At 37.7% G+C, this 27,770-nt stretch overlaps 1 protein-coding gene across 2 annotated transcripts; it reads left to right on the top strand.

The window, feature by feature from the left end:
• Positions 1-27,351, top strand: LOC136326086 (complement receptor type 2-like). 2 transcript variants are annotated; one of them, XM_066261475.1, is made up of 16 exons: positions 1-174; positions 8,520-8,909; positions 10,889-10,988; positions 11,219-11,301; positions 11,791-12,198; positions 12,792-12,968; positions 14,985-15,392; positions 15,753-15,926; positions 16,001-16,088; positions 16,443-16,525; positions 16,999-17,046; positions 17,784-17,969; positions 19,235-19,423; positions 20,505-20,528; positions 21,194-21,269; positions 24,595-27,351. In XM_066261475.1, the coding sequence occupies exons 1-16, from the start codon at positions 54-56 to the stop codon at positions 24,686-24,688; spliced, it is 2,649 nt and encodes an 882-aa protein (XP_066117572.1). In that variant the 5' UTR covers positions 1-53; the 3' UTR covers positions 24,689-27,351. The 2 variants fall into 2 exon arrangements, with proteins under 2 accessions (XP_066117572.1, XP_066117573.1); XM_066261476.1 differs by lacking the exon at positions 16,999-17,046 and having other exon boundaries at positions 15,741-15,926.
• The last annotated feature ends 419 nt before the right edge of the window (positions 27,352-27,770 follow it).

The raw sequence follows: 27,770 nt of genomic DNA, 5'->3' as shown, positions 1-27,770 counted from the left end.
TCAGTGAGGTACTTGCTCCTCAGCCCTCCGGTTTCCCGCTGATATCCTCGAAAATGTTGGCGTCTGGCGGGAACCGAGTGACAGCTCCTCGCAGCTCCGAGAGTCTCCTTTATTCTTGGAGCTTCGTTGGGATCGTTTTGGTGGACCTAGTGCTCTGGTTACCCACAGCCTTCGGTAGGAGTTTGGAGAAGGCGTGCACTCCAGGAGAACTGGAGAGGTCGGGGAGCAGGCTGTCCCAGGCCAGGGCATGCCAACTTCGTTAGGTGGATCCGGTTGGAGGAAGGGGACTGGATCCACCCGCGTGGTGCGAAGTAGGGGTGGAGGCGTGACCAGATATGCCCTAGTCTTTCTGTGAGCAGATGAGAATCCAGTATTGAAGGCGCGAAGTTGGTTGCTTCGTGGTCGCACTAAGCCCCGCGGGACTCTGGGCATGGCAGATGTTTGCCGGGCTAAGTTGTGTCCTTAGCATAAAATTGCAGGTGTTTTGGAGCAGAATCAATCAGAATGAGAAGTGCAGACCCTCTGCTCAAGGTGAGGGCTTACTTTTGACTGCTCTGGTGCGCGGGGATGTTGCTAGTGCCCGTGGTGCGCCCATGGGGAAGATTTGCGCTGAGTTCCCTGTGCGAGGTGACGCGCTGGTGAGTGGTGTGTTGTGCCCCACTGGGTTGGGCTAGGGATTCCGGGCGGGTGTTGCCTGGATTGTATTTTGTGGAAGTGTCCAGGGCAGCAGTGGGGAAGGAAGTTCACTGTTTGCTTCCTACAGAGGACGAGGAGCGCATGTTGCGCGCATAGCACTTTGGTGAGAGAAGGCTCTGGGTCCTGGGGGTTAGAGGGCTTGGGAAGGGAGCGCACTGCTGTTATACATGAAGGTAATAAGCTGCTTGTTGGCCAATATCAGTCTGATTTTGTTGTTGTTGTTTCGCCATGGACTCATCTTTGTGTTCCTATTTTATATAGGAAGATTCTATTCTATTAGATATTCTATCCTATTGCCAAATGGCTTTTTGGCATTGTTTCTTTTCTTCAATATGTTGGGTCCTGTCTGAGGGGAGATGCAAAACAACCTAAAAACAACAACAACAAAAAACATTGGCAGCCAAACTTAATGAGAAATGACTATTCTAAGAAATGTTAATATGATTTTCTCTTACCACTCAGAAACTAAAGCTAAAGGCCATCCGCTACATTTATTTCATGTTTCACTGAATGGAATATGTACTTTAAAATATATCTGCCACAAAAGGAATGCTTATTTATGAAATGTACACAATCAAAGATGTGTACCCGTTTTTAACACTTGAGTATATTACCTTCTGTCTTTATATGTACCTGTGTTTCTATGCCCCAGTTATTTGTAAGATCCTATTACATATACAGTTTGTAGGCTGCATTCTGTCCTTAGCAGAATTCATTCAATAAATATTTGCATGGTAAGTGCCAGGTCCTGTGCTAGTTCTGGGGATACACTGGTGAGCAATAACAAAGCACTCTTATTTTTATGGTCTTTATTTTACTTTTTTTTTTTTTTTTTGCACTAACGCATACGTACACATCAAATACACACACATAAAGTCACACACTAGAATACAAACAGGGACTATGGTTTGCCCACTGTTACTTACAGGCACACAATAGGCAATCAAAAATGTTTGCTATAATGTATTGAGACTGGAGACAGTAACCTAACCATAATACCAGTCTGTTGTAACCCAAGGCAGGTGTTCTGGGAGTAAGGAGCATGATTCTCTGGCAGCACATAACTAAGTGACTGATGGAAGGGAAGACTTGTGCTCATCAGGCAAGCTAAACTCTGACATTTGGGGGCTTCTGCACTTGTTGTCCCTCAGTCTGGGAACATTCTCCTCCTGCCTCTTGCATCATTGGGTCCTTCTTATCCTTCAAACTCAGTTGAAATGTTACACCCTCAGAGATCTCTGACCACCCTATCTCAGGGACACACACACACACACTCCAGTTCAAATCCTCCCTAACTTGTAGTCACTCATCCATACCTATCTTTTCTGTCCTCTCTCCATCAGAATGCAGAGATCTTGTGTGTCTTGTCACACTTGTGGTTTCAAATGCCCAAGAATTTTACATCAGCATCAACTTTTATGTAACTATTAAGTGCCAGAAAATTAAATATAATATTTTCTGGAGCTCAGAGCCCAGGAAAACATTCCTTCTGCCTCCAGGGGGAGGTTTTTTAAAGAGCCATACTTAGAGTGGCCTTTCAGTGGTGCCTTAAAAGCTAAGGCAGGGAAAGCTGAGGGTCGGGGAGGCTCTGTCTTTCCCAGTTCACAGAGCCTTCAAGGTTCACTTTACTCCAGTCTTCTTCTTGGTGAGCAATAAAAAGTACATTTATGAGGGGAAGGAGGAAGAACAGTGGTGGTAAAAAGAAAACTAAAAAATTAAAAAAATAAATAAAGATTAGGCTCAACATTAGATGTTGAAGGAAACTGTCTGGAATAAAGGAAAATAGATGAATAAAAGGAATAGAAAACAAAATGGAAGGTAACAAAATTAGAAATGAAGAGGGAGGAAGAACAGATTAAGTTTAAGGCTGAAAGGTAAAATCGGGATACAGAATACTCGCAGTGATGTGAAGTACAGCATAGAGAATATAGCCAATAATGCTGTAATAACTTTTCTGCCAGGTGGGCACTGAACTTTACAGAGGAATCATTTTATAAATTATATAAATGTTTAACCACTATGTCATACACCAGAAACTAATAATAATAAATGTGAAGTATAATTGAAAAGGTAAAATAAAACTGTCTCTATTTTAAAAATAAATAAAGAAAAAAAAACTATAGGTCATTAGGGCAAAAAAAGAAAAGAAAAAAAAGAAAGAAACAGGTAAAATTAGGGTAAAAAAAAATGAGAGAAGCCCTGGCCATTTGGATCAGTGGTAGAGCATTGGCCCTGTGAGTGACTTTTCTAGATTTGATTCCTGGTCAGAACACACAGGAGACTTTCCAATCTGATTTTCTACTCCTCCCTTCTCTCTCTCTTTCTCTCTCTCTCTTTCCCTCCTGCAACCATGGATCGAGTGTAGTGAGTTGGCTCCTGAAGCTGAGAATGGCTCCATGTCCTCCACCTCAGGCTCTAAGAAGGGCTTGGTTTCTGAGGAATGGAGCAACGCTCCAGATGGGCAGAGCATCGCCCCCTAGTGGGCTTTTAAGGGTATTCCAGTCAGATCACATGTGGGAGTCTGTCTCTGCCTCCCCTCCTCTTACTGAAGAAAGAAAGAAAGAAAGAAAGAAAGAAAGAAAGAAAGAAAGAAAGAAAGAAAGAAAGAAAGAAAGAAAAGAAAGAACAAGAGCTGGTGAAGATGTGGAGAAAAGGGAATCCTCATATACTGTTGTAGGGATTGTAAATTGGTGCAGCAAAAATGGAAAACAGTATGAAGAATCCTCAAAAAATTGAAAATAGAGTGGCTATACTACCAAGCAATACCACTTCTTGGTATTTAGCCAAAGGAAAAGAAAAACACTAATTCAAAAAGAAATATGCACCCCTATATTTATTGCAACATTACTTAAAATAGCTAAGATATGGTATGGAAGCAACATAAGTGTCAAACTATAGATGTATAGCTAAAAAAAGATAATAGATATATAAAATGGAATATTGCTTATATAATTATATACTGCTCACAAAAATTAGGGGATATTTCAAAATGAATATGAAGCAATAAAAAAAAGAAGTATTTGATTTTTTTTTTAAACAAGAACATCAGAACCTGACCAGGCAGTGGCACAGTGGATAAAGCGTCAGACTAGGATGCAGAGGACCCAGGTTTGAGACCCCGAGGTCGCCAGCTTGAGCACGGGCTCATCTGGTTTGAGCAAAAGCTCACCAGCTTGGAGCCAAGGTCGCTGGCTCGAGCAAGGGGTTACTTGGTCTGCTGAAGGCCCGTGGTCAAGGTACATATGAGAAAGCAATCAATGATCAACTAAGGTCTCGCAACAAAAAACTGATAATTGATGCTTCTCATCTCTCTCCATTCCTGTCTGTCTGTCCCTGTCTATCCCTCTCTCTGACTCTCTTTCTGTCCCTGTTAAAAAACAAAAACAAAAGAACATCAGAAAAGCAAACAACAAGTCAAAGAAAGTTGTTCAATTATGCAAATGAGATACAAAACCAACTTTTATTTCATTGGTGAAAATGCACTATCCAAAGGCTGAAAGTACTGAAGTATCTGCACATTCCCTGATCCTCTAATTTTTAGGAGTAGTGTATATTATAGCTATTAATTATATAATTATATATAATGAAATACTACACAACAATAAAAAATAATGGAATCTTGTCATTTGTGACAACATAGATAAATCTAAAGGGTATTATGTTAAGTGAAATAAGTCAGAGAGAGAAAATAAATACCATAATATTGCACTTTATATGGAACATATAAGTGAACAAAACAAAAAAATAACCAAAAATGAACAAATAAAACCAAACAGAAATAGACCCATAGATACAGAGAACAAGCTGTTGTTTGCCAAAGACGAGGGAGGTGGGAGCATGGGGAAACATTTTTTTAAAGAGTCCCCATGGTTAGTGGGGACTCTGAAGTCTTTATATATTGTCTTTTGGAGGGGAATCCCTGAGAGAAATTCCAAACAATCTTAAAAATTAGTTTTGACTTCAGAAAAATAAATGCATAAACTTATTGGGAAGATAAGACATCACAATAGAACAGCAAAGAGTAGAAGCCTAGAGATTAGAAGCAAATTATGAAGTACAGAATAAGTGCTACTAAATTAGAAACAAGGAAAATCAGTATAGACTGAGTAATTTAAAACATTATATATTATGTAAATGCTACTGTAGATGTCTTCAAAGAAATACCTCTGTCTCCACTGGCCTCTGTATAAACTAAGATGTTAATTTATATGTCTTTCCATAACCTTCAGAAGCTTATGAAGAGAAAATAAATTTGGAAATTGTATTTGCAACAACATTAAAAAGTTCCTGCCAGTGTAATCATTCCAGGCAGAATTGTCCTCAGGTTCTGCAGTTAATAGACTATTTCTTGCTGGAATAATTCATATGAGTCATTGGACCATCTGCCGCTGGAAATAGACAAACACCCTCTTCTCCACACCTTGTTGGTGGCTATCACATGTCAGGTCGCCAGAGAAAAAATGCTGAGACAAAGTTATTGAGTAAGAAAATTGTGGAAGTGTTCTTAGGCTCAACATTCATGAAAAGCAAGAGAAAAAGAAATCAGAACTGGAAAGAAGAAGTTGAGAGTGAGGGCAATCTCAGTGAAGGTCTCAGGCAACTCTATGGGAAGTTATGAAACTGGAATGACTCTTTGAAGATATCCTGAATTAAGGAGATAAATCCAAACTTTTATACCCCATGTAGATTAATCATGGTATACAGACCACCCAGCAATGGAGTGTAAACATGGAGAGTTGCTTAAAAAGAAGAAGAGGAGGAAGAACAAGGAATAGGAGGGGAAGGGAGAGGTAGAGGAAGAAGAAGAAAAAGAGGAATAAGAAGAGGAGAAGAAGAAGAAAAAAAGGGAAAACCAGATATACCATAGCTAATGATTAAATATTTTTCCAAACATATGTATGATTGGATTTTATTTAAATAAGAATAAAATAAATTCTTAATCCATTTGGCCAGGTCAATGGGGGAAATTGGCTGATGTCATATTTGATTTAAAATACTGCAGAATTACACATTCTCATATTGAAAAAATACATTTAGGCTAGAATTAAGATTGAGTCTCTTCCTACATTCTCTTTCTTCCTTCATCTCATTGAGAAATATCTAACTTAAAAAAACAAGACACCTCTCAGAGCCCCTCTTACAAGGCTCAGTATCTTCATCAACCTGGTTTGGGAAACAGGAAAAATGAGGCAGATATTTCTAGTGCAAATGTATTACCAAAGTTGTTACCTTAAATACAATGTTAGTGAGAGGCAAACCAAGATCCTGTTAGTTAAATTAAGTGGAAAATGACAAGTGAATTTAATGTTTTTTGGTACAGATCAAGAGAGAGAAAGCAAATGGTAGTAGCATGGTCTAAAAAATGTAATACAGGTTAGTCCATTCCATCTCACTAGATGAGTCACTACTTTACATTTCAGACAGTTGACATGACCACCTTCATCCCACCCCTGCCAGCCTCAAGTTGACTTCCTTTGTAGAGAAGAAATTTCTTAATTCAGAAATAAAAGGCCTCTGACCCTGTTCTTTTCTCAGGGTGTGTACCACTTCAACATGTCCACCATGGTAATTATAACCAAATGGATAAGGAATTCTTTGCAATTGGACAGGAAGTGTCCTACAGCTGTGAGCCTGGCTACACTCTCATTGGAGCCAACACTATACAGTGTATATCCTTGGGAAACTGGAGCCATACAGCCCCCAAATGTGAAGGTGCTTAAAGTTCTATTGCATCCTAAGGAAGCTCAACTGTTTCCTGACTCTTCATGTGCCAGCCTTGTCTTTTTTCCTAGTGAAATCATGTGATGCCATTCCATACCAACTTCTCAAGGGCCACGTGGTGGCTCCTCCTAATCTTCAGCTTGGGGCAGAGGTTTCTTTTGTTTGTGATGAGGGCTGAGTGTGAGGTGATAGGGCCTGAATTAAGACCCATGATTCATAGCTAAGCATTGAAAAATATGATCTGTAAAGATAGTACTGTTTTTTTCTCTCTTTTATCCTCTCTACCAAATTTTTTTCCTTTTATGACTAAGAATTCTGTCATTTACCAAATCCTGTTGGTTTTCTTTAAGTGTATGTATTGTGTGTGGCCAGACAAAACTGGGAATTATCCCTTTATCAACTACAAAAAACACAGTTTAGGGTCAGAAGTTAAGGCTTCTCTTATGGAGAATGAGTGAATGATGAAGGTTTATAGTAAGAAGAGCTATTTGGGGTAAGCTTAGGAAATAAGATCTTTGATATTTTCTTCACTCAAAACTAAGGGTTTTTTCTTCTAACTGGTCAAAGGAATCTTGACATTTAGATGTCAAAAAGAAAAGAGTGACTTTAAAATATATATATAATCATTGGGGTTTCTTTTCCTGTGTTTTTTTTTTTTTTTAACCTGGTCTGAAGTCATCACATTGCTGAACTGATTCACAACCAATCTTGACCTTTTTCTTTAAGCCTAAATTGCTTTAAAAATAGAGTGGATTATTACCACATACGTGAGAGACATAATTAATTGCATGCCACTGAGAATTAGTCTGTTCTGATGATGATTTGCAACTCTTATTGTTTAAGGTACTGGTTAAATGGCAAATCTTCTAGTCAGTGTGTTTCAGAAGGAATGTGAGTATTCTGGAATAATAAGTTTACTTTCTGTGAACCTTAGTAGAAAATAAAATAAGTATGAATCTTGCCTCTTGATTTTTGATGTGTTCTCATGCATTTATCCTTTATAACATCTTATCCATTTGTGTACTTTGAACAAGGATATGCCACTCTTCTGTATGTTCTAGAAGGCAGACCAAAACTTAATTTATTTACTTGACTACATATTGTTTTGAGTATTCTATTTATATTGAGATAAAGCCTCCGGAAATTTACTCCCTCTGAAACTGAGTAGCACTGATGTGCTGAAATGGTTTGGTCATGTGTTCTTACACCAGTTCCTCTACTGTTGAGCAACTCTTGGAGTTAAATGATATCAACCAGCAGTTCTCGAGATTGGCACTTTTCAATTTGTTCTGAAACTCACTCAGGAAACATGTGCATATACCAATGCAGCTATAAATAATTAACATTAGGGCAAGTAAATAAAGGATATCAGGTCATAATTCCAAACCCCTGATTGATCACTTTGTGTGGATTTTTCAAAGGGTACATCATGAGAGGATGACAAATGACTGTAGTGAGACTGAAGTACCTTTAGTGGAGGGACAGAATGTACTTTCACCACTTATAGCCCCAGTTGGGTGTTTGAAACAGGTGTCAAATAATTTGTGCATTCCAGGTATTGTATTTGCCCCTTCTACGTACTTTTATCTGTCTGGGTTTCTATTACAACCTTATAAAGTAGTTTGATTTATACAGTAGTACAGGAAACTGAGGCTTAGAGAAGCTGAGAACTTGCCTTAGATCATACAGCTATTGAAGGACAGTGAGGATTTGATACCAGGTGTACTGAGCCCTCATTACATTAGTCCATGGTGCCTCTCCTCATGTGATTAGCATGTTATTAGCATATTATTTTCATGTGCTGTTTGCCTTTTGTTTTATTAAAATCGGTTAGACTCAGAAATATTTAATGAATTCTCTTTTATTGTCATTGTTTGGTGCTTATAAGTCCTATATCGATATGTTAGCTGAGGATCAAGGCAAATGTAAGAATTTAGGAGCAAGGTGAGAAGTAAGGACTGTGAGTAAGAAAAAATTATACAAATTTCTAAGTCTGTCCTGACAAAGTGACATAACCTATATTTGGACATTTAATCTAAATCTGAGTCTTTTTGTTGTCATAAGAAATGCCATCACATATTTCTTTTTCTAAATTTTTTCAGGGATTTCTTGTGAACCTCCTCCTCCTATCAACAATGGTCGGAATAGTTATGTTTCTGGCCCCATAACTCTTAACACTTTGGTGAGGTACAGCTGTTTTCCTGCCTACCGCCTTATTGGAGAAAAAAATCTTTTTTGCATAAGTAAAGACCAAGAGAAAGGAGTCTGGGATAAAGCTGCCCCCACGTGTGAATATTTCAACAAACATTCTGTGTGCGCTGTGCCCACAGTACCAGGAGCACAGAGAGATAGAAGATCGAGGCCACCATACAGACATGGTGATTCTGTAACATTTACCTGTAATTCCAACTTCACCATGAAAGGAAACAAGACTGTTTGGTGCCAAGCAAATAGGAGATGGGGGCCAACACCACTACCGATCTGTGAGAGCGGTGAGTAAGAAAGAATAGATCTCTGCATTTCTGTGCAGATAATGCTTTGTACAATTTGAAGGAAGAACTATGTCAACATTTGAATGGTGGGGGTGAAGGAGAAAGCATGAGAAAGGATAAAAAATTAAGGTGTCCTACTTTTGATTTTTTTTTGTCACAAATATTAACAAATATATATCAATAGACAAGAATTTTAAAGTATTAGTGGAAAAAGTAACTGATCATCCCTAATAATTGAATAAGTCTTACAAGATTGGGGGCCAGAGTTTGTTGGTGCTGAGTGAATTGTATGGTTTTAAACTATATGTCTAAGTTAATGTTAAAATGAGAAGAAATGTGAGGTCTATTAGCAAAACTATACCCTGTATTTGAATCTCATCTGTAAATAGCAGCTAACACAGTGTGACAAAAGTGATGTCCTGTTCTATGTGGCCTCTTTAAACACTTTCTGAGGTACCACTCTTTCCACAAGTCATCTCCTCAACGTAATGTTTCTAATCAAATGATTTTAAAAGTAAAGATCACAATAAGTTCTTCATGTATTTTCATTTCATTAGGTTTATGTTGATGCTGAAATCAAAATCTGAATTTCAATCATATAATTACAACCATGAGCATATTTGACATTTTATCAAAAAATTAACTCTTTATTTTTTTGTGAGAACAATATTAATCAATTCTAAATCAATTAATGAGTTGAAAAATTTTAGGAAAATTTTTTTTACATATGCATTTATAATTAGATATGTAATATTGGATGTAAGGAAGATCAGAAGATAGTCACAAAATGAGGTGACTATATAAAATAATTAAACCTTTATAAAGATTTAGGTAGATCTATATGTATTGACATGAAAAGATATCATACACAAATTATTAAGAAAAGAAAGAAAAGCATAGAATAATATGTGAGTACACCTATACTCACCCAATATTTATGTATATATGTATCATATACAGGGTCCCACAAAACTATATTATTCATATCTAGCAGGATAACTTTCTAATAATATATTTCTTTTGGAGCAGAGAATAGACTGAAGTGTTGGATGAGTATATCTTTGAAAATGAACTGCTTTGGTAATTTAAATTTTTCACAAAAATCATAATATGATATATAACTGAAAAAGGAAAACAATGGCTTATTTGATGCATAAAATAGATATGATTAAACTCCAGTCATTTGATCTTTAAAAGATCAAGTTGACCCTGGCCGGTTGGCTCAGTGATAGAGCATTGGCCTGGTGTCAGGAGTCCCGGGTTCAATTCTCGGCCAGGGTACACAGGAGAAGCGCCCATCTGCTTCTCCACCTCTCCCCCTCTCCTTCCTCTCTGTCTCTCTCTTCCCCTCCCAAAGCCAAGGCTCCATTGGAGCAAAGATGGCCCAGGCGCTGAGGATGGCTCTGTCGCCTTTGCCCCAGGTGCTAGAATGGCTCTGGATTTAGCAGAGCGATGCCCCAGAGGGGCAGAGCATCGCCCTCTTGTGGGCATGCCGGGTGGATCCCGGTCGGGCTCATGCGGGAGTCTGTCTGACTGCCTCCCCGTTTCCAGCTTCAGAGAAATGCAAAAAACAATAATAATAAAAAAAAGATCAAGTTGGAAATTGATGATGACTGGTCATGTGTCATTTATTTGGATCCACATACTATGTGAAAATCTATATTGTGAAGGATGTTTCATGTGATGACCATTCTTTCTAACGTGTATTTGTAAAGATTTCCTCCTGAAGTGTCCATCACTTCCCATGATCCCCAATGGACATCACACAGGAAAGAATGTTAGTGCCTTTGTCCCTGGGTTGTTCGTGACTTACCTGGGTATTTGCTTGTTGGAGTGAAAACCATCCGTTGTTTGTCTTCAGGAGACTGGAGTACTGCCATTTCAAAATGTGAAGGTGCCCTAAATTGACAATCAATTTACAGAAATTAGGCTATTCTGTTATTTGCCATGCTTTGCACATCTTTGACTTGTTTCCTTAGAGATGCGGTGTGAATCTCCAGGACCATTTCACAACGGGGAGATAAAGGAGCCTCCAAGCCTTCGGGTTGGTGTAACTGTGAACTTTACCTGTAATGAAGGGTGAGTGTCTGCAGGGCCTATATTTTTAATAGATTTGGCTTATCCATACATGACGTGTCCTGGGAAGGCTTCTCTGTGAGGATTTATGGACAGCCTGGGTGAGGTTGTGAGAGAAAATGCTAGTAAGAGTCAATGCACAGAAATGTAATGAAATTGCCTTGGACTTTAGTAAAGATTATTGATTTCACCAACTGCTTGATAGTTCTGAATAAACCACGTTCTGTCTCCAGGTATTGGTTACAAGGCCAACCTTCCAGTAAATGTATAATTGCTGGACAGAGAGCTTTATGGACCAACATGCCAGTATGTAAAGGTAGGTTACACAGCTGTGGTTTGCAACTAGTTCCTTGTCCAAGGCTCAACAGGACACTGAAGAATTTGAACTAAAAGCTTTTGATTCAGTTGTTACTATACAGAACCCTATAGAGAAGTTATCTTTCCTAGACATCTTTAAGGGTTATAACTGAAGCATCCTTCAGTTACCACTTTATTCTCTGCTTATTCAAGTAAAACAGGGTTCCTACGTTTTTCTTTCTTGAAAAGATAAGTAGAGTTGTAAGCCAGGCCATGCACATAAAGGAAATCATACATTCAGTAGAAGAAATGCAGGTATCAGCAGAATTATTTATATTCTGGAATAAATCATAATTTTGAACTATATTGCTATTGCTGCCTTGGTTGATTCATTAGGGATTCAAACATCCTGGTCCTTGAGGCCAGGAGGTGAGAGTGGGATAAAGTCTGAAGCTTTCTTAGTTTGCAGTCCAGATACAACCTTGTCATTTCTCTGCAATTTCTCTAGAAATTCTTTGCCCACCACCACCTCCTATTCTCAGAGGAAGACATACAGGCAACCCTTCAGTGAACGTTCCATACGGAAGCTCAGTCACTTATACTTGTGACCCGGGCCCAGAGGAAGGCTTGAACTTCACCCTGATTGGGGAAAGCACTATCCGTTGTACCACCAACAGTCAGAAGACCGGGACCTGGAGTGGCCCTGCCCCACGCTGCGAACTTTCTGTTTCTGGGATTCAGTGTCTACCTCCCCAGGTCCTAAGAGCCCAAATATTGTCTGGGAGGAAAGATCAATATTCGTCTAATGACACTGTGGTATTTGCTTGCTTGTCTGGCTTCACCTTGAAAGGCAGCAAGGGAATACGATGTAATGCCCAAGGCACATGGGAGCCATCCCCACCAGTCTGTGAGAGGGGTGAGTGTTCTGATACCAAGAAAAGGTGGTGCTGTCTCCTCTTTTCAGAGAACTAGAGGATGAGGTTATGAACCTAAGCAGGGCCTTTTCCAGTTTCTAGTCTCCCAATTCTACTGAATATGTACAGTGGTTATAAATTATGTAGAAGGCTTTTTTAACACTACCCCCACCCTTAGTTCATTCTGTGGGAGTATCCTTGTGGAAAATAACTTAGGACCACTAAGTTGCCCATTTCTTTAGAGCAAAATATCTTGTGTGTCCTAATACTGATGCCTTTAAAGGGAAGTCAGTAATGCCCCCACCCCATGGGTGTGTTGTAATCTGCCATTGAAAGCATACAAGGTGATTCCTTAAGAAAGGAAGAGACAAGAGAGGAAGTAAAGTACTGAGTGGGAAGTGAGCAAAAATCTGCAGCAGCCTGGGTGCAGAAATGAGACAAAGATCAACATCCACTGATCTAAAATTACTCCAAACTGGGCTGCAAGATACCTCCTATACCACACAAATGCCGGCAGAGTGAAATTATAGCATTGATGCCAGTTTTTTTTTCCTGTTACTGTTGTTTATATAAGTTTTTTTTTCTTTCCCTGTAGAGTGCGCAACCCCTCCTCAAATCCTCAATGGGCAAAAAGAAGACAGACACGGGATTCGCTTTGAGCCTGGAACAGCTATAAAATATAGCTGTGACCCTGGCTATGTGCTGGTGGGAGAAGAATCGATTCGCTGTACCTCTGAAGGGGTCTGGGCACCCACTGCCCCCAAATGCAAAGGTGCCAGGCTTTGCTTGCACATATTTAGTGATTTTGAGATTGCCCTGAGTTGGTTTCTCATCCTAGTCTCTCTTTTAGTGGCAGAGTGTGAACCAGTAGGAAAGCATCTCTATAGAAAACCCCAGGACCAATTTATTAGACCAAATATTAACTCTTCTTGTGCTGAAGGGTGAGTGAGTGCTGGCTCAGCCTAACTAGGTCTGGCTTCTCAGTGCACACTGCAAGCTCTTTGTAAGTTTCCCTCAAAGACCCTGTCATGTGCTCATGGAAGTGTTGATCATGCAATTTTTCCATGCATGGAACTATGCTTGGGCAAGGGGGATGGAGCTGATGCTGGCTACATTATTGTTCCTATTGCTTCTTGCCCTGAAAGCAGTGAGTCTGCTTTGAGCCAATAGCTCTTGCTTAGGTTAGTGGTCATTAGATTGCAAAATGACATGACTCTACCTCTAGGTCCCGGTTAGATGGGAGTATTTATCAGCAATGTCAAGGCACAATTCCTTGGTTCATGGAAATTAGTTTTTGTAAAGATGAGTAGTAACAAAAATGGAGAACCTAAAACAATGTGAGACTTATGTATGTCCTGGGAGATCTATTTTAGGCTATTTAGTGGGATTAAAAATATTAGATGCTAATCTATTAACTTCAACAGTTTTGCTGTCTTTCTACTGTCATGTCTCTCTACTCCAAAGCATAGAAACCACTTATTTTAAATGTATTCAGTAGCCCTGGCTGTTTGGCTCAGTGGTAGAGCATTGGTCTAGCATGTGGCTTTCCTGGGTTTGATTCCTGATGGGAGCACACAGGAGAAGTGGCCATCTGCTTCTTCACCTCTTTCCCTCCCACTTCTCTCTCTCTCTCTCTCTCTCTCTCTCTCTCTCTCTCTCTTTATCTCTTTCTCCAGCAGCCATGGCTCAATTGCTTTGAGCTTGTTTGCTAGGGTACTGAGGATAGCTCCATGCCACCTTCCAGCTCAGGGGCTAAAAACAGCTTGATTTCCAGCCTCCCCAGAAGGGCAGAGCATCGGCTCCAGACAGGGATTGCCAGGTGAATCCCAGTCTGGGCACATACAGGAGTCTGTCTCTGTATCTCCCCTCCTCTCACTTGGAAAAGAAAAAAAATATATGTATTCAGTTACTGATTCTCTTTTGTGATTTAGCAATATATATGATAAAATGCTGTAAGCAGTGAGGATACACTGTGGTTTAGTGGAGAAAAAGGCAATTGATGTGTGATCTGAACTCATATTCTGTACCTGTTGCTTCATATGATCTTGGTTGATTGATGTAACTTTTCTGAAACTCTAGCCACTCATCTGTAAAGTCAGCATAAGACTGCAGAGTTCAGAGTTATTATCATTAAATGATACCATACCTACTTTGTAAATGAGAAAATTGTCTGTCAAAAAGTAGATGCTCACTCAACAACAAATATTCTTGGCTAAACTATCATATAAACTTCAGCACAGAAATAGCACTGAAAAACAATTAATTCTTAATTCTATGCCCCTGTGCTTTTTATTCACCTATTATTTCTTATTTATTAGAAAACCAATCCCAATTTTGTTAATAATTAACTATTGGTCTTTACTAACTCACAATATGATATTGATGTACATATTTATGGGTTTTTTATTTTTATTTATTTTAATGAGAGATAAATAGGAAAAGAGCAAGAGAGAAAACTTTCACTTTGTTGTTTTACACATTCACTACTGATTTATATGTTCCCCAGCTGGGATCAAACCTGCACTCTTAGCATATCAGGATGATGCTGTAACCTACTGAGATTACAGCCAGAGCCTAAATGTTCACTTTTAACAAAGATTTCTGTCACAAAAATCTTTCCTGTGAAATCTATTTAAACACATAATGAGTTTTCATATATCTTATATCATCAAAACTTGCCCATATCCTCCAGGAAATGTGATAACAACAGGTTCATAACCAGCTTCACGTCTCTTCTTTGGTGTCTAACAGTGAAGTAGAATTATGTAATCACTTCTCACCTCTCCAGAAATCACCTGCCCACCGCCCCCTGTTATCTACAATGGGACACACACAGGGAGTTCCTCAGAAGATGTTCCATATGGAACCACAGTCACTTATACATGTAACCCTGGGCCAGAGAAAGGAGTACAATTCAACCTCATTGGGGAGCACACCATCCGTTGTACAGGCAACAATCAAGAGAGAGGCATCTGGAGCAGCCCTGCTCCTCTCTGCAAACTTTCCCTCCCTGCTGTTCAGTGCTCACATGTGCATGTTGAAAACGGATACAAGATATTGGGCAAGGAAGCCCCATATTTCTACAATGACAGTGTGACATTCAAGTGTGATGATGGATTTACTTTGCAAGGCAGCAGTCAGATTCGTTGCAAAGACAATAACACCTGGGATCCTGAAATACCAGTTTGTGAAAAAGGTAAAAACCCAATGGGAAAAAATATATGGTATTTTCTTTATTATTCTTATTATTCTTATCCCCTACCCTAAACTAGAGTCATGGAAAATGTCAATGGGCACAGATTACTATCCCATTTCTTCCATCTGTAACAGACTATTTTGTGTGTTGCATATGTTTTCATGTAAATGCCTCCTGTGTCCAGAATATATTCAAGTTAGATAATGGAAGCTAAATGTCCAGTTTCAATACTGTATGCAAAAAGCTTTATGATCATTGGCTTAAATGTTTAAGACAGTCTGTTGTCAAATTTTGTACACTTAAATTCTTGAGTATTAATTCCTCTTTTGTTGGTATTTATGTGGGGAGTTTTCTCTTCAGGCTGTCAGCCACCCTCTGGGCTCCACCAGGGTCGGCACACAGGTGGAAATAGGGTCCTCTTTGTCTCTGGGATGACTGTAGACTACACCTGTGACCCTGGCTACTTGCTTGTGGGAAACAAATCCATTCACTGTATGCCTCCAGGAAATTGGAGTCCTGCCCCTTGGTGTGAAGGTACTTTCAGTTCCAGAGTTACCTTCCTCTTTGACATCAGGCATGTATAAGTAATTCCAACTTCACTCCTCTAGAAGTACCATGTCAGCCTGTGAGAGAAAATGTTCAAGAGCTTCCAGTTGACGCACAAGTGATTGCATTTAATACATCGTGTCTGGATGGGTGAGTATGAGATGATCCATTTAGAGGGGGGCTCTACTTTGTTCTGTGCATTAATTCTATCCTAGCTTGTCTTGCTGACTTTCTTTAGAGGTTCTTCATTGCCACACTCACTGAGAATATGAGATTCCAAAGTTGAATGAGCATCTCTGACATTTTAGTTCTTTCTTGACATGGAAATAGTTTTGCTGTGATCAACTGTGAATCTAAAGTAGCTGTTATATGTAGAGGTCAAGGGTTTTAATTCTTCTCTACTGAAGTTCTTACTTAAGTGTTCCCCTGAATTTGTGGCATGAGGAGGCTAGTTTTCAGAGGTGTGATATTGGTTAGAAGAAATGTATTATAATCTCTTTCTAGGTACGAGCTGAGTGGGCACACTTATCGTGAGTGTGAAGATGCTGAGAATGGGGTTTGGTTCCAAAAGATTCCACTCTGTAAAGGTAGGATAGAAATTAAAATTATCAGTTAAGTTGTAGGGGTTTAGAGGGGGCAGGCCCCTCAGGAACAAATCTAAAACTACCTCAACAGTCTATGTGTACTAGCTCAATGTACCTAAGATTAGAAATATCTTTCACTGTTTGGTCATCACTGTCATTGGGAATCAGAGTTGTCAAGTAGGAACTGAATATCTGCTAAGGCTAAAGATTAATAAATATATATATATATAGTTTATATTTTTAGTTTATGGTATTATAGTTGTATTTCTTTCTTATTTACTGTATTTTTACATTTTGAGTGATTATGTATTATTCAAACAATCAGAAATATTAGTATAACTGTTTTAAAGAAAACATAAGACAGTTTGTAAATTTACATAATTTTACTGTTATGGCATAGTTTTATTTGTATCTGAATGAGGATTGTCCATGTTGGTATACGAGCTGAAGTAGAATTTCCTGAATCTCTTCTGCAGCTATTCACTGCCAACCTCCACCAGTGACAGACAATGGCAGGCACACAGGTGTGAAGGCAGAACATTTTCTATATGGAACTGAAATCTCTTATGAATGTGACCAGAGGTGGATTTAATGAGGGGCACAATGGGTGGGTGCCCTGGGCCCTGACTTCTGAAGGGCCCCACAAAAGTCCAACTTTATATTTTTTCTAATGACACCAAGTTTGGTTTCATATGTGTAATTTTAACATTAATAGTACATAATATTTATTATTTATTTAAAAATATGGTTAACATGTATTTTTATTTTCCCTGTATCTCTCTTTTTCATAAGGGGCCCAATATTTTATTCTATACCCAGGACCTCAACCGACCTTAATCCGCTCTGGCTTTGGCTGTCATTTTCAGAAGGGCAGGTTTCTCTCCTTTGCTATATGTGGTGGATCCACTTCCTGGCTACTGTGAGCATTTAAGTGTGTGACCCTTAGACTATAGCCTTTCTACTATTTAAAGGGAAAAGGAAGAATACTTTGGGCTGAGAGACTACAATCGTAGGCTGCAACCATTGATGTTTCATTATCTTACTTTTGACATTTTTCTTCTAATCATACACAACATATGTGGGCAGTGCAAATCTCTGTCCAGTGCTGCTTGGTTTAGCTGATATGGATGTTACCAGTTCTAATTTGTTGGCTTGTTGCCTGCCTCCCTTCTTCCCTTCTGTATGGCTATCACCTGCAGATAGTGTTGGCTATGTGTTCCTTGATGGTAAATTAAAGATCATTTTTTTATTGGTATTTAAGCTTTTGTAGGATGTCAAACTCCATTGAAGATCCCCAATGGGAATCACACTGGTGGCGATATAGCTCGATTTTCTCCTGGAACGTCAATCCTGTACAGCTGTGACCAAGGCTACCTGCTGGTGGGAGACGCACTCCTTCACTGCACACATGAGGGAACCTGGAGCCAACCTGAACCATACTGTAAAGGTGCGTTATCTATTTTTTTTTATTTTAAATCAAATTTGCCCCAAACAGATATGTTCATTTAGTTACTTTGAAATTTAAAATTGCCAAATAAATGTCTTCATTAATAGATTAATTAATCTAAATACCAAAAATAAGAAAAGTGACTTAAGGTGTAGTCTATCTGATGAGTGATCATTTATGTAGACATTGAAATATAGAAAATTGAAATGCTTACATAAATTAAACAACCAAAGTGTAAATTGAAATTACGTTGTGATTACAGTTATAAATGTGTATCACAAAATACTAATGAAAAAGCACATTGTTTTTTTCAGTGTATTTTTCTGATTATGGATATATTTTTATACATGTTTCAGAGTGTCATTTTTAATAGCCATATGGAATATGAGAAGTGAGTTAATATGTAATATTTGTTGAGAACTTTCTGCTGTATATCTGATACAGTGCATAGCATTATGCTTGCATTGTCTTCTTTAAAAATTTTTATTTAGAAAATTAAATTTAATGGGGTGACATTGATCAATAAGAGTACATAGGTTTCAGGTAAACATTTCTATAGCATTTGAACTGCTGACTATGCTGTATATCTATCACCCAAAGTCAAATCATTTCCATCACTGTATATTTTGTATATTTGTCTCTTTCTCCCTCACCCCCCAAAAAAGTAAAAAACAGTGGTACATAAGGACAAAGACACATGCACCCCCATGTTCATCACAGCATTATTTATTCATTCTTTGTAAGAATGATAAGAAGTTGGTGCTATTATTATTTCTATATTATGAGGAAGTCTCAGTAGAATGAAGAGATTTATAAATTTCCCCGGACCACACATTAGGAAGTCCTAAAGTCAGGATTCAAAACAAAATCACACTGTACTGACCCCTATACTGAAGAGAGAAAAGAAGAAAGGAAGATGCATGCCTGTGTATGAAGAATTGGAGAGTAATAGTTGATGATGATCAAACAGTTATTCACATTTCTTACCCATTTAGGCCTCACAATTTCTGTAGCATGTCATTAAAATTAACCAGCTACCAATTTAGAAACTGGTAGAAAAAGAAAGAAAATAACCTGGCTTAAATAACTTGGAGGTTATTAAAACTGACATTTGAAAAAAAAAACTGACATTGACTCTTCCTAGGTTTTTATTTTGGTATTTCAATGAGGCTACTCTTACTAAGAATGAACTAAGTTGGTTTTACAAACCTTTCCATTAAGTGCACTACCTACTTCATTGGTGAGTTTGCTTCCTATGATTTTAGAGGTAAACTGCAGCTCCCCAGAGTATTTGAATGGAATCCAGAAGGGGCTGGTGCCTGGGAAAAATTATCAGTATGGAGCAGTTGTTAATTTGGAGTGTGAAGATGGATATACCCTGGAAGGCAGTCCCCAGAGCCAGTGCCAGGAGGATCACCAGTGGAACCCTCCCCTGGCTGTTTGCAAATTACAAGGTAAGTGTAAGGGACTTTGCTGGTCTTGTCTCACTGGAAAGAAGAGAGTAATGGGTATCCCTCAATGTTAAGGATTCCTGGGTTGTTTTATTATTATTATTATTATTTTGTGTGTGTGTGTGTGACAGAGACAAAGAGAGAGACAGAGAGAGGAACAGCAGACAGGAAGGGAGAGAGATGAGAAGTATCAACTCTTCATTGAGGCTCCTTAATTGTTCATTGATTGTTTTCTCATATGTGCCTTTACTGGAGGGCTGCAGCAGAGCAAATGACCCCTAGCTCAAGCTAGTGACTTTTGGGCTTAAACTACTGACTATGGGTTCATGTCTATGATTCCAGGCTGAAGCCAGCCAGCTACCCTGCACTCAAGCTTGTGAGCCTGTGCTCAAGCCAGATGAGCCTGCGCTCAAGCCGGTGACCTCAGGGTTTCGAACTTGAGCCCTCTGCTACCCTGTCTGAGTCTCTATCTACTGCTCCATTACCTAGTCAGGCAAGGATTCCTGGGTTTTAAATTTATATAGGCTATAACTAGTGAAATAGTAACAGACAAACTTGAATTTGATAGTTTATTCTAGAAAAATCAACACTTACCAAGAATGAGGGAAGTAAAGAAAAAAAGTAGAGGAACACTAGCTTAAAAGGTACAAAATTAATCACCTTACATTTTGTAAGGAGTTGCTGCTGAGACTTTTTTCATTACTGACTCTTAATTTATAAATTCTTACCAATTGAACAGAGATCTCAAAAAATATATTAAACAACCCATTTTAACAGTTAATATTTGCATTCGAACCTGAGAAATTTCTGATCATACTGAGTATATTGGTATTTTAGTTGATGAACCATCCCAACTTACCACATTAAAGTGAAAAAAATTTTTTAAGTCCAATGAGTTGTTATACAAACAATTAAGTAAGGGTGGGTAGAATTAAGGTTCCAATCCATCTTTTTAAGTAGATTTGGAGAGACAGGAGTGTTAACTTAGAGACAGTGCTAGCTCCCAGGGCACTGCCATGGGACTTTGGACTACACTGAATTATGCAACTGGACTAATATGTTTATGATTTTGGATTATCCTTAGGCACACTTGCTCCTCTTTTTGCTGGTAAGTTCTTTTTAAATACTTAAAAATATTCTAATGATATTTTATAAACATTTACATAAAATTTGAGTTTTTATATCCTGCCAGATTGTTACTAATCTTTTTCTCTTTCACTCATAAGAAGTTATCATTTTTGGTGTTTTAAGGAATTTTTTATGTGCGCTTTACATTACAAACTGTCACTTTTAGATAGAGTTGAATACATAATTTGAACGCCAGCTATTGCAGATTCTACACTGAAAGTTTAGTTTACATTAACTCTTGGTCTTTGATGTGATTTGGCAGTATCAGAATAGGCAGGCTTATTCTACAGTAGAAAAACATATTTCACAAATGAAAGTTAAATATTGTTATACAAAGTTATGGGATCCTGATGTGCTCATAATTCTACCCCAATGACTAAGATATTACTAATAAAACTAGAAAGAATAGAAAAGTCAAACAGAACTTAACCCGGTAGTCAAATGCTTGGTGTGAACTGGGTTGAGCCAGAAAAACCTGAGGCTCAAGTATAATTATTTAGGAATTCTATATTTATATGGCTCAGAAAAGATAAGTATGACAGTAACCTACCACATTCTCCCCCACTAGGAATAGGCCCCACAATCACTTCAAAACGATGTAGGTCACATTTTCTGGCCTGTGAAACTTGCTCTTTTGTTTTCTAGGTCTTTCTGTAGGTGTCTTAGTTCTTCTCTTGTTGATTGGTGTCACTTTATACCTGCTATTAAAACGCAGAGAACGGTAAGTTCAATGTATGTGAGACCAAAATTCACTAACGGTTTCAGCTTCTTGCCTGAAACTAAACAAAGAAGCACAATCGCATGAAAGGAATATGAAAATGTGAGAGCTGGAATATGGTATTTTATGCAATATACAGGAAGCCCTACCTGTAAGGTCTTAAAAAGATATTGAGCACTTATTTAAATGATGTATATTGCCTGACCTGTGGTGGCGCAGTGGATAAAGCATCAACCTGGAAATGCTGAGGTCGCTGGTTTGAAACCCTGGGCTTGCCTGGTCAAGGCACATATGGGAGTTGATGCTTCCTGCTCCTCCCCCTTTCTCTCTCTCTATCTCTTTCTCCTCTCTCTCCAAAATGAATAAATAAAATCTAAAAAACTATATATTAAAAAAAAATAAATGATGTATATTCAGATGACATATTATAAAAATTCTAGAAAAGAGAAAGAAAACATCCTAGTAGTAACATCTGCAGAGATTTTGGTATAGTCCTGTATAAACTTATTCTTATATTCTCTTTTTCTTTTCTTTTTTAAACTGAAAATTTGGCATTATTGTCTCCTGCCTTATTATTTTTCATTTTGCACATGTACATATTTTTGTGTCTTTAAATCATGCCTTCTTTTTAATTACATAATAGTATATTGTTCTATTATATTTATTTCTGTAATGTGGAAATTTTAGGCTGCTTCCACATTTCTCTTGATAATAAAGATATAAGAAATGCCTTTTAATAAACCTCTTCACATGTACAAGTGCTTACTTCCAGAACATAGATTTCTAGAATTACTAGGGATAAAGGTAAGATCTTTTAAACGCTTAATAAAATTGCCAAATGACTTTCTGAAAAATATTCTAATTTAATCAAATATCAAATTCTCATGTCACCCCAAATATGTCACCCACAAACTCCAGCAAAATTTCTTTAAAATACCAAGTCACCTGGATCCTTTATATAGCATGCCACCAGTACCACCTGATTACATTGTTCACAGTTGTGTCAAATCAAAGCATTAGACATGAAAGGACTACATTGGTACTATACAGTGATGACATCTATGAACCTGAGTAGTTTGTTCTAAATCTAGGAGGGCCCGAGCACAGCAAGTCTGGCAAGGGTCTACAGTTGGGATGTACTTTACACTGTAGCATCTACCAGAGGATGTGCCACAGAACCATGGTGTTGTGAATGACTTCAAGCAAAGGGGAATTCTATGACTAAATAAGATTAGAAAATATTGTGGCCTGGCCTGTGATGGTGCAGTGGTTAAAGCGTCGACCTAGATTGTTGAGGTCACCAGCTTCCAACCAGTGGTCAAGCAAGGCATGTATGGGCATTGATGCTTCCTGCTCCTCCCCCCCCCCATCTCTTTCTCTCCTCTCCAAAATGAATTTAAAAAAAAAAAGAAAAAAAAGAAAATACGGCATACTATATTTCTCATGGAGATTCACATCCACCATGAGAATATTTAACATCCTAGACTATAAAAGCCTGTTTTAAAAACTAATTTGATTGCACAATTCTTTTAATCTCATATAATGCTTTTAACATCCCTTGGAACTAATATTCCATTTAATAGACATTTGGGGAATCTAGAAAAATTGTCAGGAGCTAGGCCAGATTTGCATTGTTACAAGGGAGCAGGATCAGGCCATCAGCCAACACAGCTGTGGCAGGGATCAAGAGGCTGGAACAGAGGCAAGAGATGTCTTTGCTATTAAGAATATAGGATTTCCAGGGCTGGGTGTCCAGTTGAGAGTAGGGAGAAAGAGCCGAGTAAAGGTCCCTGGGTGGTCCTTGTATTTCACTAAAAGAGGAGAGGGGCAGGTTTCTGGCGGAAGAGGATGAGTTCAGTTCTGACTATGCCACTTTGTGGCACCTGTGATGTGGGACTCAGGAGAGGGGCCTGGACTCAGGAGATGACATTTAAATCAGAGTTGAGTCTTTGGGACCAAAAAAACTTAAAAGATAAAAATAGGGATGAGAAATGGTCACAGGACAGTAAGGCAAGGAGAGGAAGGAACAGTCAAGAAGCAGCAGGAAATCTAAGAGACAGTAGTAGTTCCAGAAAATTCAAGGGAGAAGAAGAAAAAAAAATAGGGATGTCATTTACTTGGATTTCCTTGCAGAAAATTGAAGGTCATTTTAGCCAAGAGTAATTACAAATTTAAATAAATAGAAAATGTGGTCTCTATCTCTTTCCTTCATGCTCCTTCCTAAGTTGGCTATCAGGACATGGCACGTGTAGGAGAATCTGCAACCTTTGGAAATGTCTACCAGCTCAAATAATTCATAATGTTCCAGTCTGATCATTATTAAATATATCAACATGATTACATCATTTACTATTATTTAAGTGCCTGAATTGATATGAACCAAACATACATGTTAAACTAAATTCATAAGCATCACCCTGTTGTTTTATTTCCATTTTAACCATATTGAGTTTACTTTTTGATAGCTGATATAGACATTTGAGCAGCCTTAAATATTATTTAAGTGAGATGAATGATCACTTAAAAATGGATGTCTTATAAAAAATTAAATATTTATAAAAGCCTTCTAAACATTTGAAGGAAAACCTATGCTATTTTTTCTAGACATCTATAGTATTTTAATAAAATATAAATTCATATTGATCTAAATTTACCATTTTATAATATTCTTAATGGCTCTTCTTATAAGCTGACCACTTTAATACAGTAGTGAGAGACATGCTGTAAGTAACCTTAGAAATAATCTTTCTTCCCCAGTAATTTTTTACTTCAGAGTTCCACATGGTACTATAATCACATTCTGTTATCCTTTACTAATTTCAAGAAAGTGAAATTATGTGCTTTCTAAGAGGAAAAGTAAATATTCTTCTAAAAATCATTAAAAGCTTTCAGTGCTGTATGACCATGTAAAGATTTTGAATTAAACCTTAAATATAAAAATTCCCTTTTAAATTAGATTGGAAGATTGTGTTCCACAAGGGTGAATTTATGATCATATACTAAAAAAAGGCTTCGTTTGTATATATATATTTTTTTTGTTGCAAACTAGAGTTAGTTATTAGTCACAAAGAATCTTGGATCTCAGGTAAAGCTTCCTAATGTCACCTTTTGAATTGATTACTTAGCAGCCTTGCAAGTTATTTGTTTTTATGAGCCTTTCCAAGAAGTGGGGATTATTTAATAGTCTGCTTAGGATAATAAGAATGGAATCATTCATGAAAATTACTTACTATTTGTTGGGAATTATGGAAACAAACAACTGTTACATCTTTATACAAATTATGACCATGAGTAAAAATTTTACTTTTTTCTTTCTTCTTTCATTTAGCCATTATTATACAAATAAAAGCCCTAACACAGAAGATCTTCACTTAGAAACACGAGAAGTATATATGATTGATCCATACAACCCAGCAAGCTAATCAGAAGACAAACTGATATTTCATGAAATTAAAATGTTTTTATTAATGTCTATGTCAAAGTGTCCTTCAAATTCTCTTTATAAATAAGCATAATGCTAAGTAAATATGGTTTGATTGCATAATTTTTAATACTTTTAAATAGAAATTGTTACCTTAATTAAGCACACTTTCAATTAATATTTGTTATTTTAATTCATTTTTAATTAATTCATTTTAATTCATTCAACAAATATTTGAATAAATAGTAAAAGATTAAGAGTATTATAAATAAAAAGATGACAAGTATTATGAAAAGAAATAAAGCAGGAATGGGAGGTTGAGAAGGCAAGGTGGTAGAAAACAAGTCCTCACTGACAAAATAGCATTTGAGCAAAGATTAAAGTGAAGAGCCAGCCATGTGGGGGAAGGATATTCCAGAAAGAAAGATCAGCAAGTGCAAAGACCAGAAGGTGTGTGCATGCTGTGGCCATGTAGCTTAGTACCGACTGGCTGAACGAGAACGTGGTAGAGATGAAATCAGAGAGGTAAGGGAAGGAGGGTGAGGATGAGCAATCATGTAGAGCAGTGGTCCCCAACCTTTTTTGGGCCATGGACTGGTTTAATGTCAGAAAATATTTTCACTGACCGGCCTTTAGGGTGGGACAGATAAATGTATCACGTGACCAAGACAAGTGTCAAGAGTGAGTCTTAGACAAATGTAACACAAGGAATCTGGTCACTTTTAAAAAATAAAACATCGTTCAGACTTAAATATAAATAAAATGGAAATAATGTAAGTTATTTATTCTTTCTCTGTGGACAGGTACAAAATGGCCCACGGACCAGTACTGGTCTGCAACCCAGAGGTTGGGGACCACTGAATGAACTTGGCATTTATTCTGAGATGGGAACCATTGGAAGGGTTAAGTGGAAGAATAAAGGATCATTTTAACTGCTGTGTTAAGAACTGAGTATAGAAAGCCAAGGTCAGAAGATGGAGAATAGGTGAGGACTCTATCACAGTAATCCAGGTGAGAAGCTGTGAGGAGCTACCACCAAGCTGGTGAGAAGAGGTCAGGTTCTGCTTACATTTTTAGGGTAGCTTGTATTAGAATATGAAAGAAAGAGAGGAGTCAATGACAATGCCACCATATTTTGCCCTGAAGAATTGGAAGGATAGAATTGTCATTAATTAAGATGCCTAAGAATGTGAAAGCAGGATTGAGAAGTTCCACTTTGTAGATGTTAAGTGTGAAGTATCAAATAGACATCCAAGTAGAAGTGTCAAGAAGACAACTGGATTTACAAAATAGGTCCAGGCTTGAGATACAAATTTGGGCCTTTTCAGTGTGTGGGCATACATAATATGAAGATCAAATAAGATCACTAAGGATGTAAAAGAAGTTAGTGAAGAGAAAAGGTCCAAGTATGACTTAAAACTGCTTTCTTTTATATAATCTATGAAATAAATGTACCACATTTGACCTCTTGGAACTTTTATAGTAAAATAAAAAATAAGAGACATACATATTTTTAAGAATACATACCATAAGTCAGACACAGAGAACCTTCTCTGGCAGTGGAATAAGAAAAGCTTACCAGCTGCTGGTGAGTCAGAAGAAAAGGGTTGAAGAGGACAGGATCAGGCATTGCCAGAGTGATCTCTGAATTCAAAGCCATAGGGATCCAAAGTAAAGCTATTACGTAAATGTTTGTTAAATGAATATCTGAATGAATGAGAATGAGACTGTTGCTTCGGTCTCTCCCTCACTTTTATTTATATTTATCAATATAAAATTTAATTGCTCTATGTCATCATATTATCTGAAGAAGGATCTCATAATAGAAGATCTTCTAAAAGACTTGATGCTTTAATTGTTATAGCACTTATGATCGGTATAGACCTAGAATGTTAACACTCCCATTACTTAAACTTTGATTTGTGCCTATGCCATTCATGCTGCCTCTTAAACAGAAATGATCTATTCCAGTGTGCCTTCTTGCTTGGAATCCAACTGAACATGGGTTGGAAAAAAGCCATTTGAATATCAGCAAGTCTAGTTGTGTAGGCTCAACATCAGTGAGATGACGGCATAAGCTCTAATTCCTATTTGCATTTATTCTGAAGCAGAACACAGAAAGTTTGCTTGGTGACAAAGATGGGAGCTCAGTTTCCCTGCCACATGCCCTTCAAGGACATTTCAAAGCCTCCTGTAATGTGCCTGGAGCCAGGCTATGTCTCTGAATGTGTCACCTTTTTAATGAAGACAATAAAATAAACTATCCTTATATGTAGACTCATTTTTTTTTGTAATCAGCATACATATGGTTGCCATATCCTCCTGGTTATAGAGTGATTTTAATTATTTAAGCAGAGTAGGAAGCATTTTCTGTGGTGTTGATGGGCATACCTTTGTTGGGAGGTCTGATTTTATTTCAGTAGTAGAATCATCAGATACAGTTAAACAATTCACTTTAATTTCCACTTGGTTTGAGTTTTTCCACAATATATTGCCTTTGGTTATTATTTTCTTTTTTGGCAAAGTCTATTGTTTATTGGTTTATATATTGCCTTTCCATCTTCACTCAGTAATTCTAATTTACACATTTTATAGTTATGGGAGTGAGGTTTTAATTATAAATTTTTTGTGAACCGTTGAAGCTTTGGATGTTTCCTTGGCAATTATCTCAGAAGCTCTAGTTACTTATAAAATGTCACTTAATAGTTTGTACTTTAGTTATTCAAATAAATTTTATCTTTAAAAAACATTTGCTTTATATGATTTTTTTCTCAATTCAATGAACTCTTGAATACAGACACAGTCAGGGTTTTTAGAGTGTGTGGTTTACCTTTTATGCGTTCTAGATTCCACTACTTTGTCTTTTAGGTCCAAATCTTTGTTTTTTTTTTGTTTATTTTTTATTTTTTATTCATTTTAGAAAGGAGAGAGAGAGGGAGAGAAGGGGGGAGGAGCTGGAAGCATCAACTCCCATATGTGCCTTGACCAGGCAAGCCCAGGGTTTCGAACCGGCGACCTCAGCATTTCCAGGTCGACGCTTTATCCACTGTGCCACCACAAATCAGGCCTAGGTCCAAATCTTA

This window comes from Saccopteryx bilineata, chromosome 2, assembly GCF_036850765.1.
Source record: "Saccopteryx bilineata isolate mSacBil1 chromosome 2, mSacBil1_pri_phased_curated, whole genome shotgun sequence".
Classification (NCBI taxonomy): domain Eukaryota; kingdom Metazoa; phylum Chordata; class Mammalia; order Chiroptera; family Emballonuridae; genus Saccopteryx; species Saccopteryx bilineata.
This window is presented reverse-complemented; position numbering and strand designations above follow the sequence as displayed.

Excerpts from the sequence above, each read along its gene's own strand:
- LOC136326086 (XM_066261475.1), top strand. The coding sequence starts at position 54 with ATGTTGGCGTCTGGCGGGAACCGAGTGACAGCTCCTCGCAGCTCCGAG. Across the intron at positions 12,969-14,984 it reads CACTGCCCCCAAATGCAAAG|AAATCACCTGCCCACCGCCC; the intron begins GTGCCAGGCTTT and ends TCACCTCTCCAG. Across the intron at positions 15,393-15,752 it reads AATACCAGTTTGTGAAAAAG|GCTGTCAGCCACCCTCTGGG; the intron begins GTAAAAACCCAA and ends TTTTCTCTTCAG.